General features: G+C 37.7%; 1 protein-coding gene across 1 annotated transcript; it reads right to left on the minus strand.

Moving 5' to 3' along the window:
* Positions 1-11250: 11250 nt before the first annotated feature.
* On the minus strand, positions 11251-14198 carry LOC126786624 (wall-associated receptor kinase 2-like). The gene is made up of 3 exons (XM_050512501.1): positions 13287-14198; positions 13022-13201; positions 11251-12564 (listed from the first exon to the last, which is right to left on the minus strand). The coding sequence occupies exons 1-3, from the start codon at positions 14182-14184 to the stop codon at positions 11351-11353; spliced, it is 2292 nt and encodes a 763-aa protein (XP_050368458.1). The 5' UTR covers positions 14185-14198; the 3' UTR covers positions 11251-11350.
* Positions 14199-15125: the final 927 nt, after the last annotated feature.

The following is a 15125-nucleotide window of genomic DNA, read 5'->3' on the forward strand; positions in this document are numbered from 1 at the left end:
ACGTCCGAAGACAATTCACGTCCGAAGACAAAACGCGTCCGTCACGTCCGAAGACAAAACACGTTCGAAGACAATTCAACATTTTAACAATCTCCATGTTATAACTACGTACAATAATCATCATGTCATATTGTACAAATCAAATCACATGCTCAATATATAAATCTCGTCATCAAAATGACATATTCACAATGAAATCATAACAGTATATAATATAGCAAACTATATATATATATGTACCTATTTACCATTTTTACAAATATATATATATTCCACTATATCATATACATGTCGTATTTCAATCTTTAAAACTCTGTAAAAATCTTGAATCTCTACAAGGGTAGATTCCTAAATATGTGAGATTTTACTCACCTTACCAACTCGAGCGTAATTCCATAATTCCAAAAGTATATCATTTTCTTAATTTAGCGATCACCTTGAAAAGATAAGAAAATAATTTAGAATCGTTACGTAAACCTTAAATGCTGAAGCAGTAATAATCTGTTACTGTTGAGCAATTTCTGGTTTTACGAACTTACTGTTCTCGGAGTACTATTCACATATTCACTATTCATGTATTACTGTACAAATACATATCCATTACGTATCCCTGTATGTATGAATATTATTCAAATGTAATTACTGTCTCAGTATATAATAATTACTGAATTCCTCTTCTGAATTTACTTTTTACATTTACTGAATGTAATTTACATTTATATTTACCGTGCGTAAAATAAATTTATATTTACAGTACGTAAATCATCTTTTACAATCACCGTCGTAAAAATAAATTTTACAAAATTTCTCTTTCAAAACACTGTTCGCGCGCCGCCGCGTGGGGTACACGCGCCACTCGCCGGCGACTGCGCGTTGCGCTCACGCGCCACTCACCGCCGCCACCAAAACCTTCCTCTGCTCCTCCTCTTTCTTCCCTCGGCCTCACGCCGCCCCTAGCCTCATCCATACTGCCACACGTGCCGCCTAAGGCGGCGGCATCTCCTACAACTTCGATCTCCTCCGATTCTCCACAAAAACTTCCAAAATCAATCCAACAACATCACAACCCATTCAATTGCACAACCCTTACCTCATTCACGTCGTGGGAGCACCGGAGAGTCGCCGGAGTGCTTGGACCAGTCGATCTGGGCTCGGTGAAGTGCGGCGAGGCTCCACGACGGCGAGAGACGGTGCGTCGACCTCGGGTTCGACTGCAGAGGGCCACGCGATGCTCGCTGTGCCGGCGGTGTGGTTCACGGACGACCGGTGATGGAGATCGTCGGCGAGGGAGTGAGATCGGGGAGGGAGAGAGAAAATGAGAGAGAAGGAGGCGCGCGTGGTGAAGAGAAAGAGAGAGAGAGAGAGTGAGGGGTTTCTAATTTTGGAAACCCTAAACTGAAACAACTTATTTATATACTCGTTTCTAAAATCAGAAACTAACTTCCGACGTTAATAACTTTCACGTCCAACTTCCGATTCGAACACGTGACATGTCCACGAACTCGTATCGACGAGTTCTACAACTTTCGTGAAGAGAGTTTTCGCAAACGATCGATGGGGTAAAAGTCGATATTCACGTCGTAGAAACGTAACGTTTTTTCTAAATAATCGTTCCGATAACGTTTACATTTTCGATTTCCGACGTCGCAAGGCGACAAAAACACGTTTAATGAATTTCACATATTTTATAAATTTAAAAGAAATCCGAAAATCATTTCAAAAAATCGGGTTATTACAGGAAATGTTTTAAATTGTTCAATGTACATGTTGTGTGTAGATTGTTTGGTGATTTCTAGAGTTTTAGAGGAGGAGGAGGGAGAGCTCGTGCCACCGCCTAGGGCGGCGCGTGAGGGCGAGTGGAGTGGTGCAAGAGGCGGCATTAGGCCATGGAAGGAAGGAGGAGAGGATAGGAGTAGGTTTTGGGTGGTTGTAGGCAGGCCACGCGCGCTATTGGAGGTGGTGCGTGAGCCCCACCCACGGCTGCCGAAAGGTGGCACGTGAACCCCACGCACCGCCACCTGTGACGGCGTGTGAACTGTAATTCCGAATAGTAATTTTTTTATAAAAGTAATTTATGTACAGTAAAAATATATAAGTAATTTTTGTACAGTAAGTATAAAAGTAATTTATGTACAGTAAATTGTAAAAGTAAATTTCTGAATAGTAAATCGGTGAGTAGTATTTACGTGAACAGTAATTATAATGAAACAGTACATTCGTGTATAGTAATACGTGAACAGTACATACGCGAACAGTAATTACGTAAAAACCGTCATTTGCTTACCAGTAAACAGTGTACTGATTCAGCATCTGAGGTTTTACGTAACGTTTCTAACCACTTTATTATACAACTAGGTGATTGACAAAACAAGTGAATGATTTGCTTTCGGTACTGTGGAAATTACGCTCAGCAACATAAGATGAGTAAATCTCACTATGACGAATTGACCCTTGGCGGTGATTCATATTTACGTTTATTTAAAAGACCGACCTATGACATGTATATGATATAGTGAGTTATGTATATGTATAAATGGTAAATACGATACAGATATATGAGTTGCTATATTATATATTGTCACATTCTTAGTTCCAAATGACTTTTATTATAGCACCAATATTTATTTTATTTCTGCAAGAGTCGTTTGGTTATTATACAATAACATGTGAGGATTGTATTGTACGTGGTTTTAACCTTGAGTCATGTTAAAACATTTTTCTGTCTTCGGACGTGTTGGCAGTATCAGAACCAAACCATGGCCGGATAACAGTTACGATTCAGCTAGAGCTCTAGTATGTCTGTCAGTGTACTGCATGAGGGGTAACAGATCGGTTACCTGGGTCTCATGAGTACCCATATTTTTGTAATATTGGGTAACAGATGGGTTGCCTAGTATTTGACGGCGTACTATATGAGGGGTAACAGATGAATACCTGGGTCTCATGAGTACTTGTAGTATAAATGTAATTTGGGTAAACAGATGGATTGTCCAATGTCTCGTGAGTACACATATTTACAGATATTATTTGACATCTAGATGAGTCGTCATGTGTCTTATGAGTGCATTTATATTTAAATATCATATGTATCTTCTTTTGTTTACTGTGTGTGTTATACTGTTGATTTACTCATACGAGCTGCAAAGCTTACTGGGTTTGTGTTTACAATCCCGGTTCACCTATTCGATAGTGTAGGAGATAGTTCTGCAGGTGTGGATTAGCAGAATTGGATGGCTACTATGAAGATTTCGAAGTTTATAATTTCTATTTGTGGTGAGGATTCTGAGGATTTTACATTTCCATTTGTGATAATGCTTGAATTATAAACTGGTTTTGTAATAATCAAATCGACTGAGACGTACTATGAACTCAGTTACGATACATTGTGACTATAAAATGATTTCAACATTTTGAGATTATTTTAGAATTTTTCATGACTTCGATTGTCGAGTTTATCACTTGAAATTTCAGGGTCGTGACATCTATTGATTGCCAACTTACATTTTTCTTCTTCTATTGGGTGAATATATAAAAGTTTTCAAGAACATGCTTTTATCCTGGTATAACAAGGAAAAATCTTTATAATCATGGGTACTACAGTAATTTGGTTGTCTGCTACCTTGATTTTCCCTTCTCTATATACTATTTCTACTTCTTTTGTGCTTACAATGGAAAAATCTCATGAAGTCACCCCAAAGTTGTACCGTGTGTTTTTTGGCTTCAATAAGTGTCACAATCCCAAAATTTCGAATGATAAAAATTCGAATTCGAAACCATGAAAACTCTAAAACAATCTCAAATATATTGAAATAATCTTATAATAACAGTGTATCGAAACTGAGTCCACAGCACGACTCAGTCGACTTGAATAATACATAACCAGTTCATACCTCAGTATTATAATCAATGGATGTAACGACCCTAAAATTTCGAGTATAAAAACTCTAAATTTCAAAGTCGTTAAACACCAAACAATCTCAATGTAATCGAAATCATTTAAAATGCCACAGCGGATCATCTCTGAGTTCAAAATAAAACTCAGTCAAACCGATTATTACAAACCAAATTATAATTCAACATTATAACAAATGGAAATGTATAATCCTCACAACAACCTCACAAGATAGTCACACCAAATCCTCACACAAGTTGTAGATAAATAACTTCAAGTCCTCTGAGCGGTCCGTCAATTCCCGCTAATCCACACCTGCGGAGTTATCCACTACACCATCGGATTGGTGCACCGGGATTGTAAACACAAACCCGGTTAGCTTTACAGCTCGTATGAGTAAAATGAAAATATAACTCGCATAACAATATATACGAAAATCCACAAATCAAACAAATATAAATGCACTCATGAGTCAATGGACGGCCCATCTGGTTGTCCCAAAAAATATGAAATGAAGCGCTCATGAGAAATTAAGCAACCCTTTTGGTTACCCAAATGCATTTATAATACGGGTACTAAAGAACGCTGGTACACATCTGTTACCCCTCTCGTAGTACACCGCCGATATTGGGCAACCACCCGCTACCCAACATCTAAAAATATGAGTACTCATGAGCAGATAACCACCCGTTACCTCACACGCAGTACTCCGGCAGACAGACTAGAGCTCTAACTGTATCGTAACTTTCGCCCGGCCAAAGGCAAGGTTCCGACTTGCCAAACACGTACAATAATCTCACATCATATTGTACAAAAATCAAGTCCGAAGACAAATCAACATTTTAACAATCTCCATGTTAAAAATCACGTACAATAATCACACCTCATATTGTAAATCAAAACCACATGTTTGATATATAATCTCGTCATCAAAATGACATCATCACGATAAAATCATAACAGTATATTATATAGCAAACTAGATATATTTGTACTTATTTACCATTTATACAATATATATATAATCCGCTATATCCTATACATGTCATATTTCATAAACACGTCCGAAGACAAAACGTTTTTAACCAACACCATGTTAATATTATGTACAATAATCACACCACATATTGTAAGAATTAAATCACATGCTCAATATATAATTCTCGTCATCGAAATGACCAATTCCAATGAATTCATAACAATATATAATATAGCGAACGATATATATATATATATATGTACTTATTACCATTTATACAATATATATAAATAATCCATTATATCGTATACGTGTCATAATTCAATATTAAAAACTCTTGCAAAAATCTTGAATCTCCGCAAGGGTAGATTCGTAAACATGTGAGAATTTACTCACCATATTGACTCGAGCGTAATTCCACAATTTCCGAATATAATTCATTCCCTTGATTTATCGATCACCTTGAAAAGATAAGAAAAGAATTTAGAAACGTTTCGTAAACCTTTAAATGCCGAAACAGTAATAATCGTTTACTGTTCAGCAATTTTCGGTTTTACGAATTTACTGTTCACTAAGTACTATTCATGTATTTACTATTCATGTATTACTGTACAAATACACATCCAATACGTATTTCTGTACGAGTACATACTGTTACGTATTTTTATACGTATAAAATACTATTCAAATGTACGTACTGTCTCAGTAAATAATAATTACTGAATTACCCTTCTAAAATACTTTTTACATTTACTGAAGGTAATTTACATTTACATTTACCATACGTAAATAAAATTTACTTTTACTGTACGTAAATTACTTTTACATTCACCGTACGTAAAAATAAAATTTAACAATTTACTATGTCGGAGTTACTGTTCACGCGCCGCCGCACGTGGCGGCGCGTGGGGTACACACACCATTCACCGGCGACCGCGCGTGGCGCTGATGCGCCACTCTTTGTGGCAGCGCGTGGGGCCCACGCGCCGACACCAACCAAGGCGCGTATGACGCCATCGCCTCTCCAAATCTCTCCCCTTCCTTCCTCCGCCCTTCCCACAGCCTCACGCCGCCTCTAGGGCACTCCATGCCCCTACACGCGCCGCCCTAAGCGGCGGTATCTCCCCTCATCAAATCCTCCTCCGATCTCCACGATTCCAACCCAAATTCAAACAAAATCATTACACCATCACATACTAACATCAATCACCTCAAATCTTACCTAGATCATACAGTGGAACCGTTGGAACCTCGTCGGAGCGGGATGGATTGTCGGCGGTGCTCGATCCTTCGAGGAGGGCTTGTCACAGCTCGAGTAGCGTCGCAATCGCTCACATGTGGTGTCGGAGGGTAGAGAGGGGTGAGAGCCGAGTGCTTATGTCGGCGGAGGGGCTGCTCGAACGGCCGAGGTGACCACGCGAGCCTCGGGTGTCTTCATGGCGGCGAGGCATGGCGCGACGAGCTCCAGGGTAGCTGAGGTGGGCCGTGCGGTGGTCTTGAGCCTGGCGGTGTGTGACACGTCCGGTCGGAGGTGTAGATCGCCGGTGTGGATCTTTCGGAGAGAGGGAGGGCGATCGGGGGAGAGAACGAGAGAGAAGAGAGAGAAAGTGGGGAAAGGGAGGCGGGGTGAAGGGTTTCCGAAAATGGAAACCCTAATCCCACAAATTTTCCTTTTATACCCTTTTTCCAAATCGGAAACTAACTTCCGTCATTAATAACTTTCGCGTCCGACGTCTGATTCGAACGCGTGACGTGTCCACGAACTCGTATCGATGAGCTCTACACTTCCGTGAAGGAAGTTTTCGCAACCGAGCGACGGAATAAAAGTCGATCTATACGTTGCGGTAACGTTACGTTTTCTAATTAAACGATCCGAAACGTTTCCGTTTTCGTTTCGAAATATGGCGAACCACCAATTGTCGTCTTGAATTAATTTCATAAATTTAGCACTTTGAAAATACTCGACATTTAGTTTCGAAAAATTTAGGTTATTACAATGGAAATGTAAAATTCACTCAATCCTCACCACAAACAGAAGAAAGAAATCTTCAGCGCTCTTTGAATCTGCTAATCCCCACCTGTAGAACTGACCTCTACACCATCGAATTGGTGCACCGAGATTGTAAACACAAACCCGGTAAGCTTTTCAGCCCGTATGAGTAAACCAACAGTATAACATACATCGCATATAAAGGAAATATGACAAATAACATTTAAAGACAATTGTACTCATGTAACACTGAGCAACCCATCTGTTACCCAATATCATTTTAAAATGTGTAATCATGAGACACTGAGCAACCCATCCGGTTACCCAAAATCATTTAAAACATGGGTACTGATGAGACTCAGATACCCATCTGTTACCCCTCATGCAGTATCCTGACAGACACTGGGCAACCCATCTGTTACTCAATATCACTCAAAACATGGGTACTCATGAGACCCAGACAACCCATCTGTTACCCATCATGCAGTACACCGACAAATACTGGGCAACCCATCTAGTTAACCAAAATCATTTAAAAGAGTACTCATGAGACCCAGGCAACCCATCTGTTACCCCTCATGCAGTACACCGGCATATAAAGTAGAACTCTAACTGAATCGTAAACAACACCCGGCCATGACTCGGTTCTGATTATTGCCAACAACGTCCGAAGACCAAAATTTTTTAACAAGACTCAATGTTAAAACCACGTACAATAACAATCCACACATGTTATTATAGGGGTGGGCATAAAAACGGAAATCCCGATCCCGTCCCGAAATTCATAGGGACGGGACGGGACAGAGGTCTAAAAATGTTTGTCCCGTCCCGATCCCGTCCCGTTTCATAATAGTGGGACAGGACGTGGGACGAATAATTTCTATCCCGCTTTGTCCCGTCCCGTCCCGTCCCACTTTTAATGAAAACTTAAAAATTCTTATATATTTGTATCAAAATGAAACTAATTTATGTTCTTAATAACTCCAAAATTATATCAACTCAAATAGTAATGGTAAATTATAATATTTTGAACATAATATGCATTTTTATTGTTAAAATTTCATTATTGAATGTTACTTTGTTAATGAAAAAGTAAAAATATAGGTTTTTATTTAACTTCATAGGAAGGTGGGATTTGTCCCGTCCCGTCCCGATCCCGTCCAGTCTCAACCGGAATTAATCCCGAGTGTGATGTATTCTTAAAAACCCTCGTCTCGTCCCGATTCAAAAGAGTGAGACGAGACGTGGGATGAGCCCTGTCCCGTCCCATCCCGTCCCGTGCCCACCCCTATGTTATTGTACTACAACTAAGTGACTCTTGCACAACAATATGAATATAGTCACAACATTATAATATCACATTTGAAATAAAACCGAAACATTATATAGTAAACTACTCAAAAGTACCATACAACAATTTAGTTTACAAATAACTCACTACTTAATTTGTTAAAGTAAATAAGAACCAAAATTTACAAATAAGAACCAAACGATGGCAAGTTGCCACATGTCATAAAATATTTTATTTTTTACCCCTTTTTGACTCATAGTGTTTGCTACTATCAATAGAGATGTTATCTGATATTGTTGATTATAAAAATTAACAGTTACTGTCAAGTTAAAAACTAGCTGCTACTGTTGACTTGGAAGACACATGCTACTGTCGACTTGGAATGTACATGCTACTATCGACTATGAATCTAACTGCTACTGTCGACTTGGAAGATACCTGCTACTGTTGACTTAGAAGGTACCTGCTATTGTCAACTTGAAAGGTACATGTTACTGTCGACTAAGAAACTAACTGCTACTGTGGTTTTTGGTGAGCAAAATTCAAAATTTCTCAAAACATATGCAATATGGTATTTAAATGAAAGCCCATGACATAAGGAACAATTTTATATATTGGCTCACCTCCAAATTGACAGTGGTTTGGCCGGAAAATTTAAATTTGCCAGAAAAAAAACTAAAAAATGAGGAGAGAAAAATTTGTTAGATCTATGAGTGACATTTGGTAATTTTCACGAAAATAAAGATATTTTAGATATTTTTACATTAATTAATTAATCAGTTTTGTTTTACTTATTCTTTGGGCATAAACTTATGTCCTAATTTGTATAAAAAATATGAAAAATAAGTTTTTAGTTAATTCAAGTGTGGTCTAGTACTATTAAGTAATTTTCCCAACATTATATAATATATCAACCCATATATATGTGTATTTACCATTTTTGTACACATACACAGCCCACTATATTATATAAATGTTACAGTTCACTATTTTTAATAATTCAAAAATATAAGTCAACACCAATGGTATACTTGTCATAGTGAGATTTACTCACATTCACCATTCACTAAAACCTTTTTAAAATCATTTATTACTCATGAACCGTAGACGATCAAGTTCACGTAATTTAAACCAAAACATATTTTTAAAACACTTTTTTATAAGCTAGTGATGCAATGACTATGTTAACAATAAATATTTACACTACTTCAATCATGATGATTATTGTGAGATTTACTCACCTGATTTCATGCGTGCAACTTCCATGATACCGAAAGCGATTCCCTCACTCGTTTCGTCTGTCACCTAATAGCATGATAAAATGCTTAGAAAACGATACGTCAAATATCAAGTGACGATTTCATTATAGCTAAATGTTGTTTATAAAACACAAACAATGTTTTACTAGTTACAGAACACTGTTCACATAACCCTAATCGTGTGTTTACTATTTATATAACATTGTTCACAGAACCCAAAGTCGGGCTGCTCGGGAGGAAATTTCTAGATTTTCGGGTGAACAATTACTGTAAACAGTACCGATCCGAATTTCTGATTTTTGTTCTCCTATTTTTCTCTTTAACTCCCATATTTATACTATTTTCCAAAAATGTCCAAATATTTTTTGATTCGTAACTTCTTTATACGAACTCCGATTAAGGCGTGCCACATGTCCACGAATTCGTATTGACGAACTCTACGACTTTCATGAATGAAGTTTTCTGAGATTCCTAACGGATAAAAAGTCAATTTTTGACCGCTCACGGTAATGTTTTTGAGTATAAAACGCTTGAACACTTTCGTTTTCTCCCTTGTAGTATATAATCGGATCATAACCAATTTGAATATCTCCGAACAATAATTAGAAAATTATTATAAATTTTCAGAATATTATAATAAGTTGCTTGACAATGATTTGATGCTTACAGTTTAAACACGGTTGAAATTGAGTTTGGTCACTTCTTTGTGCAATTCAATTTCATAAAGTTGGGTTCTTATTTACTTTTGTGTAGGTGTTAAAAACTGAGTTGCATTATTCGACTAGCTGCTTTGATATGATATTTCCTGCATTCTTAATGTGTAACTTTTGTTTTGAAGTTTTCCGAATATTGTTGATTCATTTTACAAGAATTACGTTTTGATATATGCAGGCTTTTAAGAGCTGCCACTCGTGTTCCTTAGAAGTTTACAAGGCTACAACCTGACTCGTGTCTTTTGCATCCTATATGTGTTCCCAACTCAAGTGGCATCTACTTGATATCTGTAAGTCTACCATCACCAGAAATATAAACTTCTGTATAGTCAATTATTTCATAGGAATTCCTCCTCGTTATGAAAGTCTATATCTTTAGCTTTGAGTCTTTGAAGTTTTTGAATTTATTTATAATTTCCTTCCCAGAATTAATGCAGTTTTGCCTTCTTGCTTTTTCATAAAGAGTAAATAGTCATATAACTTACTGATCTGACGCAGAACAAAGTAACAGGATGTCAGGATTCGGTCGCAGGTAACAACCGTTGAGCTCACCAATACCAAATGGGTTTGGAAATGGGAATTTACCACATTTGACCCGGAAGCTGGGCAGGGCTTGAGGCAGGGGAGTCGTTTGATCAACTGCAGCTATTGTTTCAGTGGCCGGTAATACAGCAAGCAGTGCTAGTTACAACGAGAGTTTATTGATCCCATGTAAGGCTATGGTACCTCTAATTGTGTTTGTCATGAGTATAGGAAGTGCTACATTGTTATCTTATGAGAATTGGAAAGAAGACTTGGTATGGACGATGTGGTTCATTAGTAATGTCCTCTCCAGACTCTACATTTCTAATATGTATGCTGTGCTGGGTCGTCCCCTAGTCATTATCGTCCCAAGTCAAGCACGGGTGGTTTGACTTACGTATATACATAACTGAAGTTTAGTCCATTCTATGCTTAATTCATCTAAAAAAATTCATATAATCATGCTGTTTTTTTTTTCTTTGATCTCTTTCATGTCTGCAGGCAGAAACAGAATATATACACTGCTAAGCATCCCTTCTTGCTTGTGCACCAAGTACAAAACCAGGGTATGAAACTCGAGACCACACAGAACTTCCATTTGACATTTCATAACATAGGATTTTATTCTGTGAGGCACTACTTAAATTCAAAAATTATTCCTAAAGAATACATATTAGATACACAAGAAGCAACACGCTACATAACTATCGTCCATCACCATACGGCATAAACATTTGTGTTTGTATGCTGTCATACCCCGAGGTTGTACCGGTAGTGAAACCACTAGAACTACCATCACCTCCTGTAACATCCAAAACATAAGCATCTGAATCAAGTGACCCAAGTAGGTGCTCATTTTCTTCGATACTGTAATTAACATTAGTTCCCCATGGATGTTTTGCTGTAATCCTCATTCCTTCTAGCTCCATCGCTACTTCTTTCATGGTGGGCCTTTCCTCCCCTATTACTCTCAAGCATCTTTTTGCAAGACCGGCCACATTCTTTACCGTCTCAATGTTTCCCTCATTTACAATGTCATCGTCAAGAATTTGATTCAAGCAGTCTCTATCCATGGAAGAAAGAAAGATGCTTGTTAAGCATTTGTCCTTGAAAAGTGCCACTCTGCTAGTAAGTAGCTCCACTAGGACAACACCAAAGCTGTAGACGTCACTTTTTTCTGTTAGTTGGTTTGTTTGCAGATATTCTGGGTCTAGGTAACCGAAGGTCCCTAGCACTAAGGTTTGTATTTCAGTTTGACCTGATGGAATCAATCGTGAAGCTCCAAAGTCTGACACTTTCGCCGTATAATTATCATCCAACAGAATATTTTCTGCTTTCACGTCTCGATGTATGATAGGATTTGAGGTGGAGGAGTGTAAGTATGCTAATGCTTCTGCTGTTTCAACTGCTATCTTCATTCGTAATTCAAATGGCAGTGGTGATCTTTTCTTATGAATGTGCTCATAAAGAGTCCCATTGGTGATGAACTCATATACTAGTAAAGGTACTTCTGTCTCTAAACAACAACCTAGTAGTTTCACCACATTTCTGTGGTTTATTTGAGAAAGAACAATCACCTCATTGGCAAACTGATCACTTTGGGTTGGGGCACCAGCTTTCGACTTCTTTATGGCGACCACTTTGTCATCTGGTAGTATGCCTTTGTAAACTGTTCCATATCCTCCCTCTCCTAGAACTCTACTCTCGTGGTAATTGTCTGTTGCCTTCTCAAGTTCTTCTGTCGAAAATATTTTTGTTGTCTCCACTGTGCCTCCATGACTAGCAAGTTGATGTAGTAACAATAAGCCACCATTATCTTTGAAGTACTTTTCTTTGAGTCTAGTGTATTGTCTTCTCTTTATTCCGCAACATATCCATGAAATCCCCACAAATAAGATCAATAAACCCATACTTACACCTGTATAGAATTACAATGACAACAAAGTTAAATTTGATAGTTTATTTATGCATAGTAGACTTTTATAAAGACCTCGGTGTCTTCTTGTTTTAATGTTTTGTGTCTGGTTCAGGTTTTTCCTATTGAACTTGGGGGTTTGTAGGCTTTACTCCTTCCCCTTTGTTAAAACTAAAACCTCTGATTTTTCAGAGTTTAAATATGTTCTTGACAAAACTTAGAACTCTGTTTTATCTTTTTGTTAGAACTTGAACTCTCCTGCTTTTGTTGACCAAAAAAAATAAATATATGATCAAATGTGACTGAAATCGTAACCGAGTTAAATTTTTTCACAAAAATCCTAGGCTGCTATTTTAAGCGGCTGAAGGGTAACAAGTTTGGATGCATACGTAAGTTGGATAAGAGTTTATGCTATAATTTTAATCTAGAAGCATGCATTTTACTATGCAAGTATACTTACTCAATGAAATAATAAGCAGGAGAGATATCTTTGATTTATTTTTGGGATTCTCTTCGATGCAACTCTTGTCATCCATGCTGTCGATCTTGTATCCCTTCAAACATGTACAAGAGTAATTTCCTGGCAAGTTATTGCACTCCCCATGGTTGCAGTGGTTTGAATCCTCACACTCATTGATATCTGAAAAGAAATACCAGATTAATTAGTCAGCTGATTCAGGTTAAATCAAATTTGATATTTCCCACTAGTTTTATAAATATATCACCTTGGCAACCATCAGGGTGGTATGGATTCCCTTCATAACCTTCCAAGCACTGGCAAATGTAGCCATTCCTATCTGTGGGATTCACACACTTGCTATTTCGCTTGCATACGTAATTTGTTCTCTTTTGAGCTAAATCACAAGGATCTGGATCATCCCCAATTGCCCAATTGAGTACCATTGGAAGCCGAGTGGTGGCGTTCAGTTGTTGAAAAGTTGTGTTCCTGGAGAATTTGAACTGTGTCTCTTCAACAATAAATGCATAGCTGCACGGGTTAAAGTCCCATATACCTGAATGATTTGTATAGCTGTCCAGTGTCACAGTACGATTGTGCAGTCCGCTAGGAATGTTGGTTTGGCAACACCCAATGCCGGAGCAAGAATTCTGATCAACGTTCTCTAGGCTGTTACATACTGACATGCATCCAGTTACAGACTCATCTGTGCCCCGGAATCCTTTGAAAATTGCGTAAGTGTCGCAACCAACGGCAATGAACTTGTTTTTGGTAGCAGAGATGGTGTAAGTCGATCTCAGCTGTAGCACAGGGCTGTTCCTTGTGGTTCTCAAACCGGAGGCGTTATAGCAATCTCGAGCTATAGTATTAAATATTTGCACCTCACCATCAGCAATGGATATGTTGGTAACGATGATATTGCCGTTTTTGGACAAATAAGCTGTTGGGGGCTCGGTCGCTTGGCTACAATTGACAAAGAAGGGGTTGGACCGGTAACAACCTTCAGCCATGCCAAATGGATAAGGAACTGTGAGATTCCCACATTTGTCAGGGCAGTTGGGCAGTGATTGAGGTGTTGTTGCTGTTGCTGTTGTTGATGCAATCAGTATTCCGATGATTGCGAGTGCGACTTGAATGACAAGAAAGATTCTCTGCAAGGCCGCCATGATACAAGTCTAAGAGGAAAGCTGAAGAATAATGTAGTGCTTGCGGGTGAAGTAAATTTAAGCAAGGTCCTTTTGTAGGCATTTGGAAGAAGACCTGGTAGCATCTGTGCATGGAAATCTTCTTAATTGTACCACCAAATTCGGTGTGTACACTGCAATGTCGTGTTATTTCGCAGAAGCAAATACAGCAGGCCGGACAGAACATCCAACTTGGTATAAGATGAGTCAATAAGGGACCGCGAGACACAAGCAGCCATCTTAAATAAATGGATACTTCGTTCTACACTCAATTTTGTAGACACATTTTGAATTAAACTCACTTATAGAATTCAGCAAAACATATTAACTAGGCCGTCATGTAGGATTAATAATATTACATTTTGTCTATTGAAATTACAGAAATTGTCATTGGATGAAAGAATAAACACATATAATTACTCACAATAATTTACCTCTTTTTAACAAAAATTAATCTTTAAGAATTCCCTTATTATAGCTCGTTTTATTAACATCTTAATTATAGGTTCCTAATTTTATACCTTTCTATTAGTCTTATTATTGATATCGCTACAATCATGCAATTTTGGTGCATTTTTTAAATTTAAATAAGTTGATTGCTACTTTAGTGAAATTTCTTAAATCTTTCTCTCTTGAATTCAAAATTATTCTACCTCATAGGTAAGTTATTAGTTTGTAAAATATATACTAAGAACATACCTAACATAGAGGATTGTATGGCTCCACCATACTTTTCTAAAAAACCTACGTAATAGAAGATGTCTGATGAAATAATCTCTAGGAGTTGGGTAAATTACATAACATATGAGTATAAGTAAAATACTTGAATTGTATATGTTTTTAAATACCTTATCAAGAGGTTACGTTTTAGATTGATGTTTTGGTGTAGAGATACATTAAATGGAGAACATATACCTACAAGG

This window comes from Argentina anserina, chromosome 3 (genome assembly GCF_933775445.1).
Source record: "Argentina anserina chromosome 3, drPotAnse1.1, whole genome shotgun sequence".
Lineage (NCBI taxonomy): Eukaryota > Viridiplantae > Streptophyta > Magnoliopsida > Rosales > Rosaceae > Argentina > Argentina anserina.

Excerpts from the sequence above, each read along its gene's own strand:
- LOC126786624 (XM_050512501.1), bottom strand. The coding sequence starts at position 14,184 with ATGGCGGCCTTGCAGAGAATCTTTCTTGTCATTCAAGTCGCACTCGCA. Across the intron at positions 13,202-13,286 it reads CCACCCTGATGGTTGCCAAG|ATATCAATGAGTGTGAGGAT; the intron begins GTGATATATTTA and ends ATTTCTTTTCAG. Across the intron at positions 12,565-13,021 it reads CCTGCTTATTATTTCATTGA|GTGTAAGTATGGGTTTATTG; the intron begins GTAAGTATACTT and ends AATTCTATACAG.